Below are 23,267 nucleotides of genomic sequence, written 5' to 3'. Positions count from 1 at the left end.
TATTAAATTTTTTCTCTTTTTTTAAGATTTTTTTTCATATTTCACTATGACCAAAGTAGTATAATGTTACCATAGTAACATTGTACTACTTTGGGGAAGTGATCAGTATTTACCTGAATGACATTGATTCATTCAGGGTTTTTTTCTTGTGGTTAACTGTGATTTGGCCACAGCTAACCACATGACACAGCTGGGTTGTGATTGGCCTAGCTTGTGCATGTGATCGCTTTGACCATTCACAGCTAGACACACTTGTATACAATGGATAGCATGAAAGGAAGCCATCCATTGTATACAACTGTCATGTGACCTGCTGTGATTGGTCACAGCAGGTCACATGGTACTGGAAACAGGGCCGGTACACAGATCTGTCATCGGCTGTGTCCGAGGTACAAGGCCGGTGACAGAACGCGCCGCAGAGCGGCCCTGCGGGCAGGCGCACTACGCATGCCTGAAAGGATGCCACCCGTCCACCCGGAGGGACGAGGTGTTTTGCCGGCCACCTTTGTGCTATTGGCCGGGCGGGAACCATTTAAAAACATACAGTATATTTCAAATGTATTTTTAAAAATATTTTTCATATATTTTGTAATAAAAATGCATTTCAACATACAGTGTATATATATATATATTTTTCTTCCATATGGGTCACATCACATGTCTCTGTTAGGTGGTAAGATCTTCTCCTCACAGTTGACTGTCATGGCTTGGCCTCTGATGTGATGTCATTCAGAGGCTGTGAAGAGAGTGTGGCAACCAGGAGGAAGCATGTTGGTCTGATACACTGTAGATAGGTAGGTCAATAACAAAAGAGAGCAAGCTGAGGAGGATAACTTTGCTATACTTTATACATTAAAGAAATTCCTTGTGAACTGGTTAAGTCCTGGAGGAGTAGGGGGGTAATGGTGGTGGTGATTGGCAAGTCCCCCCGGAAGACGTGCGTGCGCACGAAACGCGTAGGAGGAGCCAGCAACGCCGTGACGCCACGCCGCCGGAGCATCGTGGAGCTCCGGCGGCCATCTTTAACACTGGACGGTTAGTCCATGCTACCGCTTGTTTATTTACCGATTTTCACTCTTTAAGAATCCTCATTTATTACAATAAAGTATATACCTACTACACTATGGAGATGTCTCTGCTTTGACTCCCTTGGGGAGTATTAATCCACAGCCATCCACTTGACCACTGGAGAAGGAGCCTTCACAACCTCTATAGAGCAGTCCATAGGCTATCACCTGAGGGGTACTCTGGACCACCCTGATGCCCTATTAATAATATCCAGGATCACTGAAGGGAAGATACTGGATTCCAGACATCACCCAGACCGGCAGACGACTTCAGGAGAAATATATATATATATACAAACGCCCATTATATTGTGCGTTCTGGTGAGTGTGCATTCTTTCTGCACTTTACCTCACAGCACCTTACCACCAGGAGGATACAGTTATATGAAAGCACCTGAAGTCACTTCAAATCACCATATGAACTGTTCACTTAATGATTTATACTCATAGTGTGTCTTTTTCTAGCGCTGCACTTTTGATTTATATTGTTCTAAGAGATAAATTAGGTAACACTGTCATTGGCCAGTAATGCAGCAGAAATGAACTGCCATTGGTCATTAGTGCACAAGTGGCCAGTGGCAGTGTTAATATTTACCCTCTTGATTTCCTATTACTGGTCAGTGGCAGTGTTTATTAACTTCTTCATGCTGCATTACAAAGGGTTATATTAACACTATCATTGGCAACTAATGCAGCATGATGGGATTAATCAGCCCCATTAATGATGCATTAGTGGCCACTGGCAGTTAGTTAACCCCTTCATGCTGCATTAGTAGCCAGCGGTAGTATTAATTAGCCCTAGTGACCAGTGGTGGTGTTAGTTAACCCCTTCGTGCTGCATTAGTGGCCAGTGGCTGGGTTAATTCATGCTGCACCATGAAGAAGTTAATAAACACAGCCACTGGCCACTACAGCAGCACTAAGGGGTTAATTACCACCACCAATGCAGATGCATGTTTTGAATAGCACTGTCACTAACCCTGAAGGAGAATTTAAATAGCATAACACCCCTAACATCAATGTAGGTGTTATTATTGTGAAACCTGGCACCAATGCAGGGGGTTATTATGTTGACTGGCATCAATGCAGGGGGTTATTATTGTGTAACCTGGTACCAATGCTGACGTTATTACAGACACTGGCACTAATGTTTGGCATTCTTATTGAGTAAATTGGCAGCAATGTGGAGGTTTTTATTGCTGAAATGTGCACCAAAGCTGGGGGGGACGCAATTTGCCATTTTTACCCTGGGCACCAGATGACCTTGTCCCGAATGAGCTCTTAAAGCCAGCATCTGGTGCAGAGGGGACTGGAGAAACACATTCGGGACTTGGAGCGGTGCAGCCCTTTTTTGTGCATTACTTAAACTGAACTGCTTATATCTATCAGTCATGATATACTTCTGCTTCAAATAAAGGGTTAAGAAAACTGTAAACTTGGCGCATGGGCATCACGGAGTATCAGCACTTGGGGTATGTGCCCCAGGTCTCCTGCTGGGTGTTTTGGGTTTAGCAAGACCCAGTCCCTTTGCAGCCCCTGCCTGGCAAAGAGTCAAGAGCCTCTCCTCCTTCAATCCTCCCTCAAGTAAATAGCCACAGGTTACCAATTATTTATTTAGCTGAACTCCTACTGATCAACAACATAGGAGGGAACCTGGACACTGGCCACCAACATAAGGTGCAATTTACCACCATAATATGCACTTCATCACTAACTATCAAAGTAAAGGGGCATGTCTCACAGTGACCACCAATGTAATGAGGCATTCCACAACTAACTACCAATTTACAGGGGCACATAACCACTAACAAACCTTAAAGGGAGCACTTCAACACTGGCCAACAACGTAAGGGGGCACTTCACCACTGGACAGCAACATAAGGGGGGTACTTCACCACTGACCAACTTAGCAAGGGGGCACTTCACCACTGGCCAACCTGGTAAGGGGGCACTTCACCACTGGCCAACCTGGTAAGGGGGCACTTCACCACTGGCCAACCTGGTAAGGGGGCACCACCACTGGCCAACCTGGTAAGGGGTCAAGTCACCACTGGCCAACTTGGCAAGCTGGCAAGCGGGCACTTCACCATGGCCAACAACGTAAGGGATACTTCACCCCTGGCCAACAATGTAGGGGGGTACTTCCCCACTGACCAACCTAGTAAGGGGGCACTTCACCACTGACCAACAACGTAAGGGGGCACTTCACCACTGACCAACAACGTAAGTGGGCACTTCACCACTGACCAACAACGTAAGTGGGCACTTCACCACTGACCAACAACGTAAGGGGACACTGCACCACTGACCAACAACGTAAGGGAGCACTTCACCACTGACCAACAACGTAAGGGAGCACTTCACCACTGACCAACAATGTAAGGGGGCACTTCACCACTGACCAACAACGTAAGGGGACACTGCACCACTGACCAACAACGTAAGGGAGCACTTCACCACTGACCAACAACGTAAGGGAGCACTTCACCACTGACCAACAATGTAAGGGGGCACTTCACCACTGACCAACAACGTAAGGGGACACTGCACCACTGACCAACAACATAAGGGAGCTATGTACACTGCAGCTTCTCTTTCTCTGGTGCCCATGGGTGCCTCAGGTCTTGCACAATCATAGCATGCTCCTGGTTTAGCTCTTTACTGGGAATTCAGCTGAGTGTCAGTAGTAGACTTGTACCTGCCTCCACCAATCATTATCATTACTGACATAGGTCACAAACAAAAAAAGATCCTGTTAGGTTTTACAGCATTATATAATACTGCAGATTCCTTACTACTGCTCCCATAATAATATGGGTGATATTATATAATAAATCTATCAAAGATCAAGTCGCCCATAGCCAAAAACAAGATGTTCTGGGCTGCTTTATAAACATTTTGCTTTTAAACTGAGACCTTTTGAGTGTGGTTTTGCTTTCTCCTGTGTGAAGTGTTTATGTTAGGTATGGAGATAAAAACATTGTAACCCTCTTTCTCACTTAGAAGCCATCAAGGAAGATGTTAGTGCTATAGAAATCAATTATAATAAAACAAGAGCAACAATAATTTATTAATATTATATCATTTGATGAAAAACTTAAATCTCACAATATAAAAAAAGGCATAATAGTGTAGTTCAGCCCTTTTTCCTACATGAACTATGCATCTACTATTCTGATTGTACGTAGGCATTCTAGTTGGAAGGTTTTAATGCTCATTAACCATACACAGAAATCCTCTGTCCATACTTTCTTACCTTGCTATAGCCCCCGATCGCAAAGCATTACAGTACACTGGCAAGGTTGAGATAAATTAGGAAACCCTAAATATAACCCCAGAAAGTACCTACTCTCCCAGGAGAGACGAACCCCAACATGCCTTATCAAAAGTGGAGGATAGAACGGAGAGGGAAAAATTGGATGTTGACAGCACAACATACATAATGGGACCTTTAAGGTAAAGAAGCAAACTCTTCTGAAGTTTATGCGCAGACTGTCTGGAAATGGCAAAGACAGAAAAACACAGAAAAGGCATTGACAGCAAAGACACAAAAAGTTCTCACCAAGACAAGACGTGGGGATTTGGGTGTGGAGTCCATGATGGAGGCTGCTCCGGAGAGAGGCTCTGGAGCAGACATTCTGCTCCTCTCCTCGGAGAGGTCTCTCCAGAGCCTCAGGCTCGTGTTACAGAAATCCTGCAGCCTTTGCAACCTGACAGGGTATATTTAGCACTGTTTGGGGGACAGGGAGAAATGCAAATAGGAGCAAGGGGGCTGACATGCTGGCTATAAGGAGATAGGATTTACTAGGGAGGAACTGGGTTGGGGGGGGTTGTAGAAAAAAATTGCATTTAAAGAATATAGAACGTAGATAATGTAGAGATAGTTAGGATTTCATGTTTAAAAATACTGTCATGTTTCACCAAGACACCTCTAACCTTCTAACATACAGACATCAGGACACATGCCTCTCCTCCCAGCCTAACATGCAGCCAGAAGGGCACCGGCCTCTCACATCTTTGCTAATGAACAGGCCGTAGGACACCTACCTCTCGCCTCCTTCTAATATATAGTACAGACAGCAGGACACCTACCTCTCGCCTCCTTCTAATATATAGTACAGACAGCAGGACACCTACCTTTCGCCTCCTTCTAATATATAATACAGACAGCAGGACACCTACCTCTCGCCTCCTTCTAATTTATAGTACAGACAGCAGGACACCTACCTTTCACCTCCTTCTAATATATAGTACAGACAGCAGGACACCTACCTCTCACCTCCTTCTAATATATAGTACAGACAGCAGGACACCTACCTCTCGCCTCCTTCTAATATATAGTACAGACAGCAGGACACCTACCTTTCACCTCCTTCTAATATATAGTACAGACAGCAGGACACCTACCTTTTGCCTCCTTCTAATATATAGTACAGACAGCAGGACACCTACCTCTCGCCTCCTTCTAATATATAGTACAGACAGCAGGACACCTACCTCTCACCTCTTTATAATATATAGTACAGACAGTAGGACACCAACCTCTCACCTCCTTCTAATATATAATACAGACAGCAGGATACCTACCTCTCACCTCCTTCTAATGTATAGTACAGACAACAGGACACCTACCTCTCACCTCCTTCTAATGTATAGTACGGACAGCAGGACACCAACCTCTCGTCTCCTTCTAATATATAGAACAGAAAACAGGACACCTACCTCTCACCTATTTATAATATATAGTACAGACAGTAGGACACCTACCTCTCACCTCCTTCTATTATATAATACAAACAGCAGGATACCTACCTTTCGCCGCCTTCTAATATATAATACAGACAGCAGGACACCTACCTCTCGCCTCCTTCTAATATATAGTACAGACAGCAGGACACCTACCTCTCGCCTCCTTCTAATATATAGTACAGACAGCAGGACACCTACCTCTCGCCTCCTTCTAATTTATAGTATAGACAGCAGGACACCTACCTTTCACCTCCTTCTAATATATAGTACAGACAGCAGGACACCTACCTCTCACCTCCTTCTAATATATAGTACAGACAGCAGGACACCTACCTTTCACCTCCTTCTAATATATAGTACAGACAGCAGGACACCTACCTTTTGCCTCCTTCTAATATATAGTACAGACAGCAGGACACCTACCTCTCGCCTCCTTCTAATATATAGTACAGACAGCAGGACACCTACCTCTCACCTCTTTATAATATATAGTACAGACAGTAGGACACCTACCTCTCACCTCCTTCTAATATATAATACAGACAGCAGGATACCTACCTCTCACCTCCTTCTAATGTATAGTACAGACAACAGGACACCTACCTCACACCTCCTTCTAATGTATAGTACAGACAACAGGACACCTACCTCTCACCTCTTTCTAATATATAGTACAGACAGCAGGACACCAACCTCTCGTCTCCTTCTAATATATAGAACAGAAAACAGGACACCTACCTCTCACCTATTTATAATATATAGTACAGACAGTAGGACACCTACCTCTCACCTCCTTCTAATATATAATACAAACAGCAGGATACCTACCTTTCGCCGCCTTCTAATATATAATACAGACAGCAGGACACCAACCTCTCGTCTCCTTCTAATATATAGTACAGACAGCAGGATACCTACCTCTCACCTCCTTCTAATACATAGTACAGACAACAGGACACCTACCTCTCCTCCTTCTAATATATAGTACAGACAACAGGACACCTACCTCTCCTCCTTCTAATATATAGTACAGACAGCAGGACACCTACCTCTTGCCTCCTTTTAACATATAGTACAAACAGCAGGAAGCCAACCTCTCGCCTCCTTCAAATATATAGTACATACAGCAGGATGCCTACTTCTCGCCTCCTTTTAATATATAGTACAGAGAGCAGGATACCTACCTCTCGCCTCCTTCTAATATATCGTACAGACAGCAGGACACCTACCTCTCACCTCCTTCTAATATATAGTACGGACAGCAGGACACCTACCTCTCACCTCCTTCTAATACATAGTACAGACAACAGGACACCTACCTCTCACCTCCTTCTAATATATAGTACAGACAGCAGGATACCTACCTCTAGCCTCCTTCTAATATATAGTACAGACAGCAGGATACCTACCTCTCTCCTCCTTCTAATATATCGTACAGACAGCAGGACACCTACCTCTCACCTCCTTTTAATATATAGTACAGACAGCAGGACACCAACCTCTCGTCTCCTTCTAATATATAGTACAGACAGCAGGATACCTACCTTTCACCTCCTTCTAATACATAGTACAGACAACATGACACCTACCTCTCACCTCCTTCTAATACATAGTACAGACAACAGGACACCTACCTCTCACCTCCTTCTAATACATAGTACAGACAACAGGACACCTACCTCTCACCTCCTTCTAATATATAGTACAGACAGCAGGACACCTACCTCTTGCCTCCTTTTAACATATAGTACAAACAGCAGGAAGCCAACCTCTCGCCTCCTTCTAATATATAGTACAGACATCAGGACACCTACCTCTCACCTCATTTTAATATATAGTACAGACAGCAGGATACCTACCTCTCGCCTCCTTCAAATATATAGTACAGACAGCAGGATACCTACCTCTCGCCTCCTTCAAATATATAGTACAGACAGCAGGATGCCTACCTCTCACCTCCTTCTAATATATAGTACAGAGAGCAGGATACCTACCTCTCGCCTCCTTCTAATATATAGTACAGAGAGCAGGACACCTACCTCTCACCTCCTTCTAATATATAGTACAGAGAGCAGGATACCTACCTCTCGCCTCCTTCTAATATATCGTACAGACAGCAGGACACCTACCTCTCACCTCCTTCTAATATATAGTACGGACAGCAGGACACCTACCTCTCACCTCCTTCTAATACATAGTACAGACAACAGGACACCTACCTCTCACCTCCTTCTAATACATAGTACAGACAACAGGACACCTACCTCTCACCTCCTTCTAATATATAGTACAGACAGCAGGACACCTACCTCTCACCTCCTTCTAATATATAGTACAGACAGCAGGACACCTACCTCTTGCCTCTTTCTAAAATATAGTATAGACAGCAGGACACCTACCTCTCACCTCTTTCTAATATATAGTACAGACAGCAGGACACCTACCTCTCACCTCCTTCTAATATATATTACAGACAGCAGGACACCTACCTCTTGCCTCCTTCTAATATATAGTACAGACAGCAGGACACCTACCTCTCGCCTCCTTCTAACATACAGTACAGACAGCAGGACACCTACGTCTCACCTCCTTCTAATATATAGCACACACAGCAGGATACCTACCTCTCACCTCCTTCTAATATATAGTACAGACAGCAGGATACCTACCTCTCGCCTCCTTCTAATATATAGTACAGACAGCAGAACACCTACCTCTCGCCTCCTTCTAATATATAGTACAGACAGCAGAACACCTACCTCTCACCTCCTTCTAATATATAGTAGAGACAGCAGAACACCTACCTCTCACCTCCTTTTAATTTATAGTACAGACAGCAGGACACCTACCTCTCACCTCCTTCTAATATATAGCACAGACAGCAGGATACCTACCTCTCACCTCCTTCTAATATATAGCACAGACAGCAGGATACCTACCTCTCGCCTCCTTCTAATATATAGTACAGGCAGCAGAACACCTACCTCTCACCTCCTTTTAATTTATAGTACAGACAGCAGGACGCCTACCTCTCGCCTCTTACTAAAACACAAACAGCAGGAAACCTACCTCTCACCTTCTTCTAATACATAGTACAGACAGCAGGACACCTACCTCTCGCCTCCTTCTAATATATAGTACAGACAGCAGGACACCTACCTCTCACCTCCTTCTAATATATAGTACAGACAGCAGGACACCTACCTCTTGCCTCTTTCTAAAATATAGTATAGACAGCAGGACACCTACCTCTCACCTCTTTCTAATATATAGTACAGACAGCAGGACACCTACCTCTCACCTCCTTCTAATATATATTACAGACAGCAGGACACCTACCTCTTGCCTCCTTCTAATATATAGTACAGACAGCAGGACACCTACCTCTCGCCTCCTTCTAACATACAGTACAGACAGCAGGACACCTACGTCTCACCTCCTTCTAATATATAGCACACACAGCAGGATACCTACCTCTCACCTCCTTCTAATATATAGCACACACAGCAGGATACCTACCTCTCACCTCCTTCTAATATATAGTACAGACAGCAGGATACCTACCTCTCGCCTCCTTCTAATATATAGTACAGACAGCAGAACACCTACCTCTCGCCTCCTTCTAATATATAGTACAGACAGCAGAACACCTACCTCTCACCTCCTTCTAATATATAGTAGAGACAGCAGAACACCTACCTCTCACCTCCTTTTAATTTATAGTACAGACAGCAGGACACCTACCTCTCACCTCCTTCTAATATATAGCACAGACAGCAGGATACCTACCTCTCGCCTCCTTCTAATATATAGTACAGGCAGCAGAACACCTACCTCTCACCTCCTTTTAATTTATAGTACAGACAGCAGGACGCCTACCTCTCGCCTCTTACTAAAACACAAACAGCAGGAAACCTACCTCTCACCTTCTTCTAATACATAGTACAGACAGCAGGACACCTACCTCTCCCCTCCTTCTATTATATAGTACAGACAGCAGGATGCCTGCCTGTCACTTTGTCTTAATACACCATATTAGGACTCTGATGTAAGGGGGGCTCTAAAGACCCTGATGTAAGGGGGGATCTTGTGATTAAATCCATATGATTAGAAATGTTTTTTAATCACAAGATATATGAGGGCTGTGACCTCAATCTCCTTTCTCTGTCCAAAAGGTGGAACATCAGGGGGGTGTGTAGATATTTCACCAAAAGTCCCCAACGGGGTTCCTAAAAAAAAACTGTAAAAAAAATTTTTAAAAAATACTGTAAAATAAATAAATCGAAATGATAAAATAACAAAAATAAAAAAAACTACGGACACCAGTGGTGGAACTACCAGGGTCACAAAGGTCGCACTTGCAACCAGGCCCTGGCATTCTGCCACCAGGCTCAGAGGGAAGAGCTTGGTCGGGGGTTGGCGTTCATTTTTTCTTGCATCGGAGCCCTGAAGGTTCTAGTTACGCCACTGTCTGCTAATACAAACCAGAATATTTACCGATCATGCCCTGCTGATACACAGACTTTAGGAAGCATACCTCCCATTTTTTCAGATACACAGACATCTGGACAATTTCGTTGTATCTCCTCTTTATACACAGACAACTAGAAACATATTTCTCACTTCCTGTTAATATCCAGAAATCAACATCAATCAAAGACATCCTAATAAAGAGAAATCAAGATATGTGCATTGTACCTCCAATAGACAACATCCCTCCAATCCTCTTATTACACAAACATTCGTATACATTTACACCTTCTTTCCTCCTTCTATATAACAGCCAACTGCATGTAATCCAAGCCAGGCAATGGTGCAGACCTAAGCTGCTCCCTCATTTAATAGCGCTCTGTTGGCTTCAGGTTCCCCAGGCTGGAAAACTGCTAAGCATCTTTATAAAGCACATGAGGGTGGGTATTAGGTTGGAACCAGAATTCTGCAAGTAATGTAAGTTGATATTAAAGCCTATGGTTTTTATCATTCAAAACTGAGCTTTATTGCAAGTATGAGATATTACAGATTACAGTGTGTACAATAGCTATGCTGTAGATAAATGTATCATGCAAGCAACTGTATTACAATATAGTAAGAGAACATAGAATGCATGTAGCACACTCCTAGTGTATAGTAGGCTGCTAGGTTAATTTAGCGTGGCTCCTTTGTAATCAGAGGAGCAGGGGTTGATTGTTTAGGGCTGCTCAGTGTGTCATAGTAGGAGGAAGAACAGGGCATGCAGCCTGAATATTTATGTAACTCCCAATCCCTGTGAATGTGTGCCCAGTAGGTGGTGAGAAAGCCTACAAACAGTCTGAGACCTGCACAGTATAGTGCAGTCTTCCTGGGTCCAGTCCTTCAGAAGCAGGTCCCTGTGCAGCAGCTCTGCCCCAGGGTACAAATCTGGGAGGAAGCCATCACAAAGACACCATGGTCCCAACTAAGCTTAGTTGGGGGCCTATTTGCAAGCTCAAGTCCAGGGATCAAGTTGCGTCTGGAGAAGCTCATTGGAGAAACCAGGAGGAAGGTGGTGGGAAAGAGACCAGCTGTCCTATGGTGGTGTGACTCTACATCTCCCTCACTAGAAAGAGCCTTCTAGATATCAGAAGAAGGCAATTGATGATCATGTGGCTATGTGAATAAATGACCTCAGTGCTGACGAGCAGTGACTGTGTAGTTTTCACTCTGGAAGGAGTTCTTAGTCACCATCAACATAGAGATCCTGTGGGACTTTCCTTTTTGTACAAGTGCAGACATAAGGTTGAGAAGTCCTTTAGTTTTTAGGTTCTACAGTTTATCTGGGTATCCCATATTCCCCCACCTTGTCCAATTCCATCGTTCCCAATAAAGACCCAAAAAAGAAACCCCTATACCAAATCAGTGTTGTAGACTTTACAGCCTTAATAAGGGGGTTCGACCTTTAACGTATAAAAGTCAAGAGGGTTGATGTCCTCTAATAACATCTATAAATAACGCTCTCTAATAAGTTCTATTCAGTAGAATCTGTTTTAAACTAGAGGAAGGTAAGCTTGTTCTTGTGTGGGAGGAAAACTATTAGAAGGAAGGATCTGGGATTTTGACCAACTTGGGTACTGCTCATATTATTAAATAAGTTTACTGCAGTTTTTAATGACAGAAATTTCATCTGCAAATGATCTTCTTAAGGTCTGGGTCCACCTAGAGTTTTACTACCAGGAGTTTCACAGCTTTTCAGAGCTATAGCATCCAATAGGAGAGACAGTGGACACCCCTTTACCATTCCATTACAAGCAGAAAAAAGGCTCTGATGTCCATTTGCCCTTTTTTAGCCATTGGACAGTGATAGAGTAGCTGTAACTAATTCTGAAAGTTTAAGCCAGAACCGAGAAACTGTAAAATCGACTAGAGAAAATTTACTTAGACTGAATGACCTTAACCTTAGCCACTTTAAAACTGACCACCACTCTGGTCCACTGTATTTGTGGTCAGCTTGTTAGTTCATAAATAATCTCCTAGTGTTAAGAGTAGTGTTTTTCCTGAGAATAAAGTGAAATGCAAGGAGCTACCTGATCCTTACTGTGTACCCATTTCCAAAGTAACAATTTACAAAATGATGGTACGGAAAATTACGTAAAAGCCCTGCTCAGTCCCTCTTACCCCCTCCAGCAGTTTGTTTAAGAAATCTAGCTTCCCAGCTGCATTTACCAAGAGGTAAATTACATTTCTTTTAAGACATTTGAAATGCCAACAAGAGGCAAAAAAAAGAAGTCTTACATGGAGCAAAACATTTACAGTATGCCTACAAAAGAAGTAATTCTGCATTGTGGGTTTTATACAAGAAGGCAACCTGGTGGCACAGCATAATATTACACACCAGCAGTGCTACAGTGCAACACAAATCAAAGTAGGAGTACAGAGTAATCATGTGCCATCAGTGGGTTTTGCAATGAGGCAGATCATTGTGAAAAACAATAAACACCATTACTATGTATTATATTGACTTAAGCTGGGTATACACATATTAAAATCTGGCCAGTTCAGCATGCATTGCTAGCATTTTGGTCTGTGAGTACTCCTGTGTTCAATAGAAGTATTAGACCACCTTCTGTCGAATGGTCCTGCTGAAAAACCAGCATTTGTTCAGCCACTGCAACCAATGACAGCATAGGCAAGTCATAAAATTGCAAGATTTACACTATATTGCCAAAGTATTGGTCGGCCTGCCTTTACACGCACATGAACTTTAATGACATCCCAGTCTTAGTCCGTAGGGTTCAATAATGAGTTAGCCCAACCTTTGCAGCTATAACAGCTTCAACTCTTCTTGAATGGCTGTCCACAAGGAGTGTGTATGGAACAGGGGCGGACTGACAACTCATGGGGCCCCCCTGAGCAATAGGGGATCATGGGGCCCCTGTGTCCTTGCCCACACTCAAAGCACACCCAAAAAAGCCTATAAAAAAGGTACCAGGGGCATTTTATGGGGCCCCCTACAGACCCCGGGAACTCTGGCAGTGCTCAAGTGCTTGAATGGTCAGTTCACTCCTGGTATGGAAATGTTTGACCATTCTTCCAGAAGCACATCCGTGAGATCAGGCACTGATGTCGGACGAGAAAGCCTGGCTCGCAGTCTCCACTCTAATTCATCCCAAAGGTGTTCTATCGGGTTAAGGTCAGGACTCTGTGCAGGCCAGTCAAGTTCCTACACCCCAAACTCGTTCATCCATGTCTTTATGGACCTTGCTTTGTGCCCTGGTGCACAGTCATGTTGGAACAGGAAGGGGCCATCACCAAACTGTTCCCACAAAGTTGGGAGCATGAAATTGTCCAAAATGTCTTGTATGCTGACGCCTTAACAGCCAGTTCACACCACTAAAACGCACTCCGGATGCATTCCGGATACGTTTTTGCTTGCAGTTTACACCACACGCAGTTCCTGTGCAGTTTTGATGAAGTTTGCTATGTTCCAGTATGGTTCTGTGCAGAAAAAATGCAGCATGTTCTACTTTTTTTCTGCACCGGAAACCAACTGCACTGATGTGACCTAGGGCCATTGGAATACATGGAAAACACTCTGCATGCATTTTTGATGCAGAAAACTAAGAACACTGAACTGCATCTAGTGTGAACTAGCCATAAGAGTTCCCTTCCCTGGAACTAAAGGGCCAAGCCCAACCCCTGAAGAACAACCCCACATCATAATCCCCCCTCCACCAATCTTTACCCTTGGCACAATGTAGTCAGGCAAGTACCATTCTGGCAATCGGCAAACCCAGACATGTCCATCAGATTGCCAGAGAAGCATGATTCATCACTCCAGAGAACACGTCTCGACTGCTCTAGAGTCTAGTGGTGGCGTGCTTTACACCACTGCATATGACACTTTCCATCGCACTTGGTGATGTAAGGCTTCAATGCAGTTGCTCGGCCACGGAAACCCATTCCATGAGGCCACTGTGTTATAATACCACTAACAGTTGACTGTGGAATATTTAGTAGCAAAGACATTTCATGGATGAACTTATTGCACAGGTGGCAACCTATCACGTTACCCTGCTAGAATTCAATGAGCTCCTGAGAGCGACCCATTCTTTCACAAATGTTTGAAAAAGCAGTCTGCATGCCTAGGTGCTTGATTTTATACACCTGTGGCCATTGAGGTGATTGGAACACCTGAAACCAATGATTTGGAGGGGTGTCCCAATACTTTGGCAATATAGTGTATCTCCACAAAAAGCATACATCCTCTCACCCTCCACAGACTCCTGAGGTGTACCCTGAGTGTCTCAATTGTTCACCTAGATGGGGTGCTGGACAGGGGGCATATGAAACAAGGTATGCATTTCAAATATTTGAGTGAATCATAAATAGCTAACAGTTTCACACCTTATTAAACTTAATTGGACAGGATTTATGTTCATATGTAGATTTGTTAAATTATAGCAGTGAATTGACCAGTTCTTTTTAGAAGGCAAGGGAGGGTGCATCTGGTTTCTACCAGTGCAAGAGAATGGCTTTCCATGCATAGAGCAGAAGTATGGCTGTTAGGGACATAAGGGAAACCGCCCCACATGCCCCAGCAGGCAGATAAAAACTAGTAATATATGATGTAGATATCTCATTTATAAACTGGGTGATCCCAGTCCAAAAATTCTGAATCACTGAGCATTTCCAAAAGATATGAATGAAGTCAGCAGGTGAGTGAGTAGAACGCCAACATTTAAGTCTGGCAGGAGTAAGATAGATTCTAAGTAAGAACTTATAATGAATGAGATGGTCTCCAGCAGAGACTATATGCATAAATGGGTAGTCCCACATATCAATCCAGTGCTTGTCCTGACAGTCTTGAACATTTCTCGCCCACTTCTCTCTGCAATCCACCATAATTGAAGGCAAAGCGGAAAAAGCTCTTTGTAAATCCTGGACAGATAAGGAATCCCTAAGTAGCAGTTCAGGTTTCTCAATTCTCTAGGCAAGGTGAGCCAAACTGAATTTGCTGCCATGCATGGAGTGGGGCCCTTATGGGGATCGTAAGGCTGTACAAGGTGTGGGGACTCCAGAAATCAGGTGACACAGGACCTCATAGGATCCTAGGCATGCTGCTTTTAGCACCACTACAGCATCCCCATCATCCTGTGAGCCAAAACCATCTGGCCATCCAGGTAGTAGTTGTACAGGTCAAGCAGAGCCAAGCCAGGGCTCCTGTAGTATGTAAGTAGGCTCAAAAGGAAAACAGCAAACAGTTCATTTTCCTCAGGTAGGACTTTCCTACAAAAGTAGAAAAACACCAGCATAATTTTCTTTTTAAGAAGATTTACCTTGCCATTCAAGAATAAGAACAGTTGTTTTCAGGCTGCATTTTTTTTGCTTCAAAAAATGAGTAATGGGGTAAGGCTAAGGGAGGTAAAGTCAGTTATTCTGGCAAAAAGTTTACCCCCAGATACTTTATCTGTGTGATCCACTGCAGAGTAATATCAGGGTCTGCCATGTCTCTCGTTCCTGGATCTGATAGGAGAATAAGTGGTAAACTCTATTAAAATCCAGAGGCCCACCTACACTAAGGGAACTGAGTTTTGCAGGAATAGGATCAGATCATCCACATAAAGTGAGAGATGTTCCTCGATACCCATAAGCCCTTAATGACAGCAGATGCATGGAGGGCAATGGCTAAGGGCTCAGTCATCAAGGCAAATAAACAGGGGGACAAGTGGCAGATCTACTGCACCCCACTACAGATGTCAAAGAAACGTGAAAAGATGTGCTAATTTTTTAGGGCAGCCCTAGGTGTCTTGTAAAGAATGGGAATCCTTTACCAGTCAAAAACATTTGACTGGTAAATTTTTTCAGTTTTTATTGAAATTTAAAAAATTCAAGTCCAGTGAATAACCAGAAATGGTACAAAGGTGAGCAGTAAACTATCAGAGGTGAAAAAAGGTTTAGGTTTACAAAAACTGAAAAATAATATACATTTCACTTTTTCAGGGATGAAGTAGTGGATTAACAACTCACAGTTGTTCTCCAGCAAGGTAAATTAAGTAAATTAAACCTTGAACATTTATGCTAACAATTTCTACAGGTGTCTCAATGTTTGTAGATTACTTACAAGCTCGCAGTCTGCATAAAACAAGTGTTAAAACAGACTGTGTTACCACACCCTCTAATATGTTGACAGTATTGTACTGCAGGAACTAGCATATTGCTCTCAAAATGGTGAGAAAAAGGCAATTAACAAAAGAAAACAGACAGACCATTATACCCCCTAAAAGTGTAGGTCTTTCCTTTAGAGAAATTGCAAAGAAATCCAAGGTGTCAGTGAGTACAGTTTTCTACGCCATCAAAAGGCACTTGAAAACCTGAGGAAACTCTGACGGGAGGTCTGATGATGGGTCACTATTCCTCCCACTGTCACTAATGATGGGGCACTATTCCTCCCAGTAATACCAATGATGGGGCACTATTCCTCCCAGTAATACCAATGATGGGGCAATATTTCTTCCAGTAATACCAATGATGGGGCACTGTTCCTCCAACTAATACCAATGATGGGGCACTATTCCTTCTACTAATACCAATGATCGGGCACTATTCCTCCTAGTTATACCAATGATGGGGCACTGTTCCTCCAACTAATACCAATGATGGGGCACTATTCATTCTTCTAATACCAATGATGGGGCACTATTCCTCCTAGTAATACCAATGATGGGGCACTGTTCCTCCCACTGACACCAATGATGGGGCACTATTCCTCCCACTAATACCAATGATGGGGCAATATTCCTCCCAATAATACCAATGATGGGGCACTATTCCTCCTAGTAATACCAATGATGGGGCACTGTTCCTCCTAGTAATACCAATGATGGGGCACTGTTCCTCCCACTGACACCAATGATGGGGCAATATTCCTCCCACTAATACCAATGATGGAGCACTGTTCCTCCAACTAATACCAATAACTTGACACTATGCCTCCTTCCACTGACTACAAGCACTATGTCATTTTGTTTACTCCTACTGACGCTGGGACATTTCCTACTCCCACTGGGCACTTCGGCCCTCCTAAAATCTGAAGGACAGTAAACCAGCCCTTTGTTTAGAAAGTTTGGAGACCCCTGATCTAAGATGTTATTGAACTCACCAGCAAATATCATCAGGAGGGGCAACAATGGTACTAGTTTGTTAATAATGTTATATAAAACTTGTGGCTGAATGGGAAGGGGGACATACACATTACCTAAATCATTTTATGTGATTTTATACCTATTACCAAGTCACATCTAAGGGAGAGTGCACAGTATAGACTTTCTAACAAGAACTGATATACCTCCAACATAGAATTAATAATAGCATGTAGCACCCTCTCTATCCAGGGGAAAGGCAAGGCTAGGACTTTGCGTCTGTTCAGATAAGTCTCTTGGAAAACATTAATGTGGAAGTTTTATTGGCTTCAGATACTGGTAAATCATGGCTTGCTTAAGCCTATTATTTAAACATCTGACCCTCCATGAGACAATCTTAAGTGATGCCATCATATAGGGAACATAACATCAGTAAATGAACACTCAGACAGGTATGATTAGAAGGCTCACTGGAGCCCTGCTGCCACCAGAGCCAGCAGCAAAAATAAACCCTGAACAGGAAGGTAAACCATAAAATAAATCCCTATAAAGAACAGCTCTGCCAGTATACTTAAAGGATAAGTTCACCTTTGGGAACATGTTACATGTTCCTCTCGTTTTTAGGGTGCAACATGTAACATGTTCCCATAGCCACAGCATCACCCGCCGTCTCCCCTCCCTCTGACAGATAATATGGGGAGAAGTTTCCCAGTACTATCTGTCAGATTTGAAAACAGCGTGGCTAAGTGGGGCTCCGCCCACACAGCCGCATCACTCACAGAGTTCTGTGAATGCGTCCCTACAAGTCCCGACAGCCTTAGTGGCTGTGAGCTTGTAGTTTTCAATGAACTACCATGGCGCTTCATAGCGCCATGGTAGTTCATTGAACGTTCCTGTCAGTATATCTGCTTGCTCGTACATCCCGTACAGCAAGTCGATATTCTGACAGGTCTGCAGGAGACCTGCATGGCATCAGCGATCTACTGATCGCTGGTGCAATGCTTTACAGGCTCCTTTGCACAAAAATAATACCTGCAAAAAAATATGCATTTATTATTTTTGTCTAAGAGGAGAACTTAGCCTTTAACGAAACAATAGTTAGTATGCAGCTTTTACCCATATCACACCAACAGTACACAGTTTAAGAGCACACCTGTACCAACTAAAAGTGCCTAAAAGATGCTGGTTGTGCTTGCAACACTCTCCGGAAGATGACAGGAGGAAGGGTTCATCTGTGGTCGAACTGATTCAATGTGAAGGTGACAACACCACGGAAGTATTTTTAACCATGACGCATCCAGCTATAAAGAATCAAACCAGTGAATATTACAGCCCCTTTCACAGAGGCTATGATTGTGGCATAGACAGAAAACAAGAGTGTATTTCCTGAGTAAACATGGATGGAAAACAGCATGCCCAGGCAGAGTTGCTTACCTTAGGGAGTCTAGCTAGTTGTTTGCAACTAGCAAAGAATAACAAACCAAGGTGGTCCCATTATGTTGAACGCATAGCTTTCTAGGATAAATCATGCTATTATGTGGGCCTTTGTCCCATAGCCAGTTTCTCACATTGATATTGAAAAGATGGCTGTCCGGGACCTCTTGATGACCCAAATATTATTGTGGCATTGCCTATTTTCTGCATCATCTGACTTCACAGCAAGGTGACTGTATGTTGTATGTCCAACAGCAGGGCTGCTTGCAAAGCAGAAGTGTCATCCCCCTTGAAATTTTCCACATTTTGTCATGTTACAACCAAAAACGTAAATGTATTTTTTGGGATTTTATGTGATAGACCAACACTAAGTGGCACATAAGTGCAGTGGAAGGAAAATGCTAAATGGTTTTCAAAATCTTTTACAAATAAATATCTAAAAAGTGTGGCGTGCATTTGTAGTCAGCCCCCTTTACTCTGATACCCCTAACTAAAATCTAGTGGAACCAGTTGCCTTCAGAAGTCACCTAATTAGTAAATAGAGTCCACCTGTGTGTAATTTAATCTCAGTATAAATACAGCTGTTCTTTGAAGCCCTCAGAGGTTTGTTAGAGAACATTAGTGAACAAACAGCATCATGAAGGCAAAGGAACACACCAGACAGGTCAGGGATAACGTTGTGGAGAAGTTTAAAGCAGAGTTAGGTTATAAAAAAATTTCCCAAGCTTTGAACATCTCACAGAGCACTGTTCAATCCATCATCCAAAAATGGAAAGAGCATGGCACAACTGCAAACCTACCAAGACCTGGCCGTCCACCTAAACTGACAGATCGGGCAAGAAGAGCATTAATCAGAGAAGCAGCAAAGAGGCCCATGGTAACTCTGGAGGCGCTGCAGGTGGGAAAATCTGTCCACAGGACAACTATTAGTCATGCACTCCACAAATCTGGCCTTTATGAAAGAGTGGCAAGAAGAAAGCCATTGTTGAAAGAAAGCCGTAAGAAGTCCCGTTTGCAGTTTACAAGAAGCCATGTGGGGGACACAGCAAACGTGGAATAAGGTACTCTGGTCAGATGAGACCAAAATGTAACTTTTTGGCCTGAAAGCAAAACGCTATGTGTGGCGGAAAACTAACACTGCACAACACCCTGAACACACCACCCCCACTGTGAAAGATTGTGGTAGCAGCAGCAGCATGTTGTGGAGATGCTTTTCTTCAGCAGGGACAGGGAAGCTGGTCAGAGTTGATGGGAAGATGAATGGAGCCAAATACAGGGCAGGAAAACCTTTCAGAGTCTGCAAAAGGTTGGAGACTGGGACAGAGATTCACTTTCCAGCAGGACCCTAAACATACAGCCAGAGCTACAATGGAATGGTTTAGATCAAAGCATATTCATGTGTTAGAATGGCCCAGCAAAGTCCAGACCTAAATCCAATTGAGAATCTGTGGCAAGACTTGAAAATTGCTGTTCACAGACGCTCTCCATCCAATTTGACAGAGGTTGAGCTATTTTTCAAAGAAATATAGGCAAAAATAACAAAATGTGGAAAATTTCAAGCAGGATGAATACTTTTTCAAGGCACTGTACTTCTGTGATACAGCATTTTGCCTCTAAAAGTCAGCTTTGAATCTTATCCAGGTTTTTCTGGATTGATGTGCTTTCAGAGGACAGGTGGTCCATTTTAGTCAACAGAGCGGCCTTACAAACCTCAATAGTCTCCAAGATGAGTTTTGTGAATGTTACAGGGTCCAGGTCAACCTTTGGGCATTGTTAAGCTGCTAGGTCCAGGGATGTAGGAAAAGCACCATCCAGATCTGTCTGCATTGTGGCAATACAAAGTGGCATGGTGCACCTGCTGAGATTTCTATCAAGTGTAGGCAATATGGTAGAGGCAGTGGCCCATCCTGTCGAAGGTCACTGAGGCTTTGGGGTTTTCTTGGCCAATTTTTCTCCCCAAAGATGCATAGCCAGTATCCCACACAGGTCTTTGAGCATCATATGTGGAGCAGGTGGGATATCAACAAAGAATAGTAGGTAAATGAGCAGATAGTTAATTCAGAAAAACATAATCTCTTAAAAGACACACCCACTCTGGATTATATCCTAGCCACGATCCACCTTTTCTCATTTTGAAACTTCCTACTGGTCCCTTATGATGGATCGCAAATTACCCAGTATCAAGGTTAAGGAGATAGAACACAAGCTCAGCCCAAACTCATGTATCCTGGATGAAAGAGTGTGAGGTGGTTTAAACTGTAGATCGGCATTCTTACTAAAGCTGCAAAAAAAAAAAAAATCATAAAGAAGCACAAATGTGTTGTACTGGGGGTCCTAGTAAAGGAAAGAGGTACATTAAAATGCAAATTTGTCACACAAATGGGCACTTCCCTAGCCCAATAAATGCAAAAGATGTAACATAGTCTTTTTTGAGTTATACCTCATTCGCACAAGCACAGAGCACCCTTACAAAAGAGGTGTGTTTTTGTGGTCAAGAGGTGCCTGATAGTGACAAGTGTTTGCGTACAGCCAATTGTACAAGTCAATGACAGGATGCAGCTGTACAAGTGCCACCACACATCGTAGCACATGTCTTCATACAAGGAAGAAGAGCATCCCTGGATGGGGACTATGACCTTGAATTCACCATAGTAAAGACAACTAAGCCCAAACAATAGAAGTATCTCTCTGTTCAAGAAAAAAGTTGATCAGTTCCATGTATATTTATGGACCTCTGAAGACTTCTGTTGTGGAATTGAAATAATGGGATTGGCTAGAAGGATGAGACTAAAGGCCAACTGATGAAGTGACATTGCATTTAAAGAAGAGCAATCCATTCCCTTAATGATCCTTGTTACCCCTGGGTAGTGAGTTTCAACGCAGATAAAACCATCGAAAATTTGTGGTAGTTCACTATCCATCCAAACTTTGGCTGTAACTCCCAAGCTGTTGGGGCTCTAACAAGTAGATCATGAAGATAAGCAATCACTCAAATGCCCTTGTTTCCGAAGATTGAGATCATGAGGTGAAGCCACAAACTGAAAGTGAACTTCCCCTACTGCGAACTGCAGAAAGCACTGATGCTGAGGAAAGATGGAGGCCTAAAGATAGGCATCTTGAATGTCCAGAGAGGCCATGACTGATCTGATGAACCCATTTTGAAACAACTTCAGACAGACAAGGCTATTGAGAGCCTTCAGGTCCAGGATAGGGCTGAATATCCTTCCTTGTTTTAGTATGTAAAATGGTTTAGGTAAAAACCAGCTGCTGAGACACCCACTTCACACATAAATCTGCAACTATCAACCATCTTCTCCCTATCCTTTTGTGTTGGGCTTGTAAGTGGATTTAGATTTAGAGGTCCAAAAGGACTTTTGTCTAAACTGAGGCTTAATTTTGGAATAAGGGGTGAATGGAGGGTCCTTGCAGGTAAGAGTCTTCAGTCTCTCCATCTGAGAAATAGGGTCGTCTTTCTTCCTGTGACATTCTTGGCAATTACCTCCAAGTAGGTCCCAAAAACACAGTCTCCTGAAAACTGAAGTGTTATCATTGACCAAAAATTAAGCCAGAGAATGCTTCTCAATGCCACAACCATGATGAGCTGATGTGGGTAATCACCCATCCTCCATCCAGGGAGGCATCACATACTGTATGTACTTGGCCACTTGTCCCCAAATGATCTTCCAAATCAATCAAGTTTTTGGGAAGTGGGGTAAGCCCACACGATGTGGGGTAAGCCTACAAGATACTGAAGCAGGACTCTTGCCTATGCTGATGCAGCCTGGGACACATGGGTATAGGCAACTATTGGTCCGCAAGCAGTGTCAGCAGTCAAAATAAAGAGCTTGCTAAGGTCTCCAGATTTTTGTCCACAGTCCTTCAAATATCCAGAATAGGCAACTGGGATAACTGTCACCTTGTTCAGGTAAGATACAGGTGCCTTCCATTTCGTCACCAAGAGAAGCATAATCCTGCCCCTATACAAAGCATTAGTAGATCTCATATGCAATATGCAGTTAAGTTTTGGGGACCAGTTCACAAAAAGGAGATTGGAGAACTGGAGAGCATGCAGAGGAGGGCAACTGAACTAATAAGAGGCATGGAGGACCTCAGCAATGAGAAAAGAATACCGACTATCTTAGGGACAAGAAAGGTTGTTCCTGCACTGCAAGAGTTCAATGTTCACTTAGGCCTACCTAAGTAGTTTTACTTACCTTATACCCACTCCCCCTGGGCAGCTAGTGCTCTCCTCTACCCCCTTAAGGCTCTGACAGTAGACTGTCCCTCAGTATCCTCTTGTCCAGTGCAGGGCTATGGGCCCTGCAATGTGCGTTATAATATCAGAGGACCTTTGACAGCCAAAGCATAGGGAAAAAGAAACTGCACTGACTGGTCTAGCAGCACCAAGGAAGCCTGCAAGATC

General features: G+C 43.3%; 1 protein-coding gene across 3 annotated transcripts in view; it reads right to left on the bottom strand.

The window, feature by feature from the left end:
- CACNB1 (calcium voltage-gated channel auxiliary subunit beta 1) overlaps positions 1-23,267 on the bottom strand; it is a 145,921-nt gene that overhangs the window by 108,356 nt on the left and 14,298 nt on the right. The window contains exon 1 of one of the 3 annotated variants that reach the window (XM_089674305.1): positions 4,630-4,780. The exons of the other annotated variants lie outside the window; for them this stretch is intronic. Within the exon in view, the coding sequence (XP_089530431.1) occupies positions 4,630-4,704 (75 nt within the window). The 5' untranslated portion in view covers positions 4,705-4,780. Of the gene's footprint in view, positions 1-4,629; positions 4,781-23,267 lie in introns of those variants that run through there. 3 annotated transcript variants of the gene reach the window in all.

This window comes from Staurois parvus, unplaced genomic scaffold (genome assembly GCF_062004578.1).
Source record: "Staurois parvus isolate SC_StPar_1 unplaced genomic scaffold, SC_StPar_1.0 ptg000151l, whole genome shotgun sequence".
Taxonomy (NCBI): domain Eukaryota; kingdom Metazoa; phylum Chordata; class Amphibia; order Anura; family Ranidae; genus Staurois; species Staurois parvus.
Note: the sequence above shows the minus strand (reverse complement) of the source record. Positions and strands in the feature narration are given on the sequence as shown.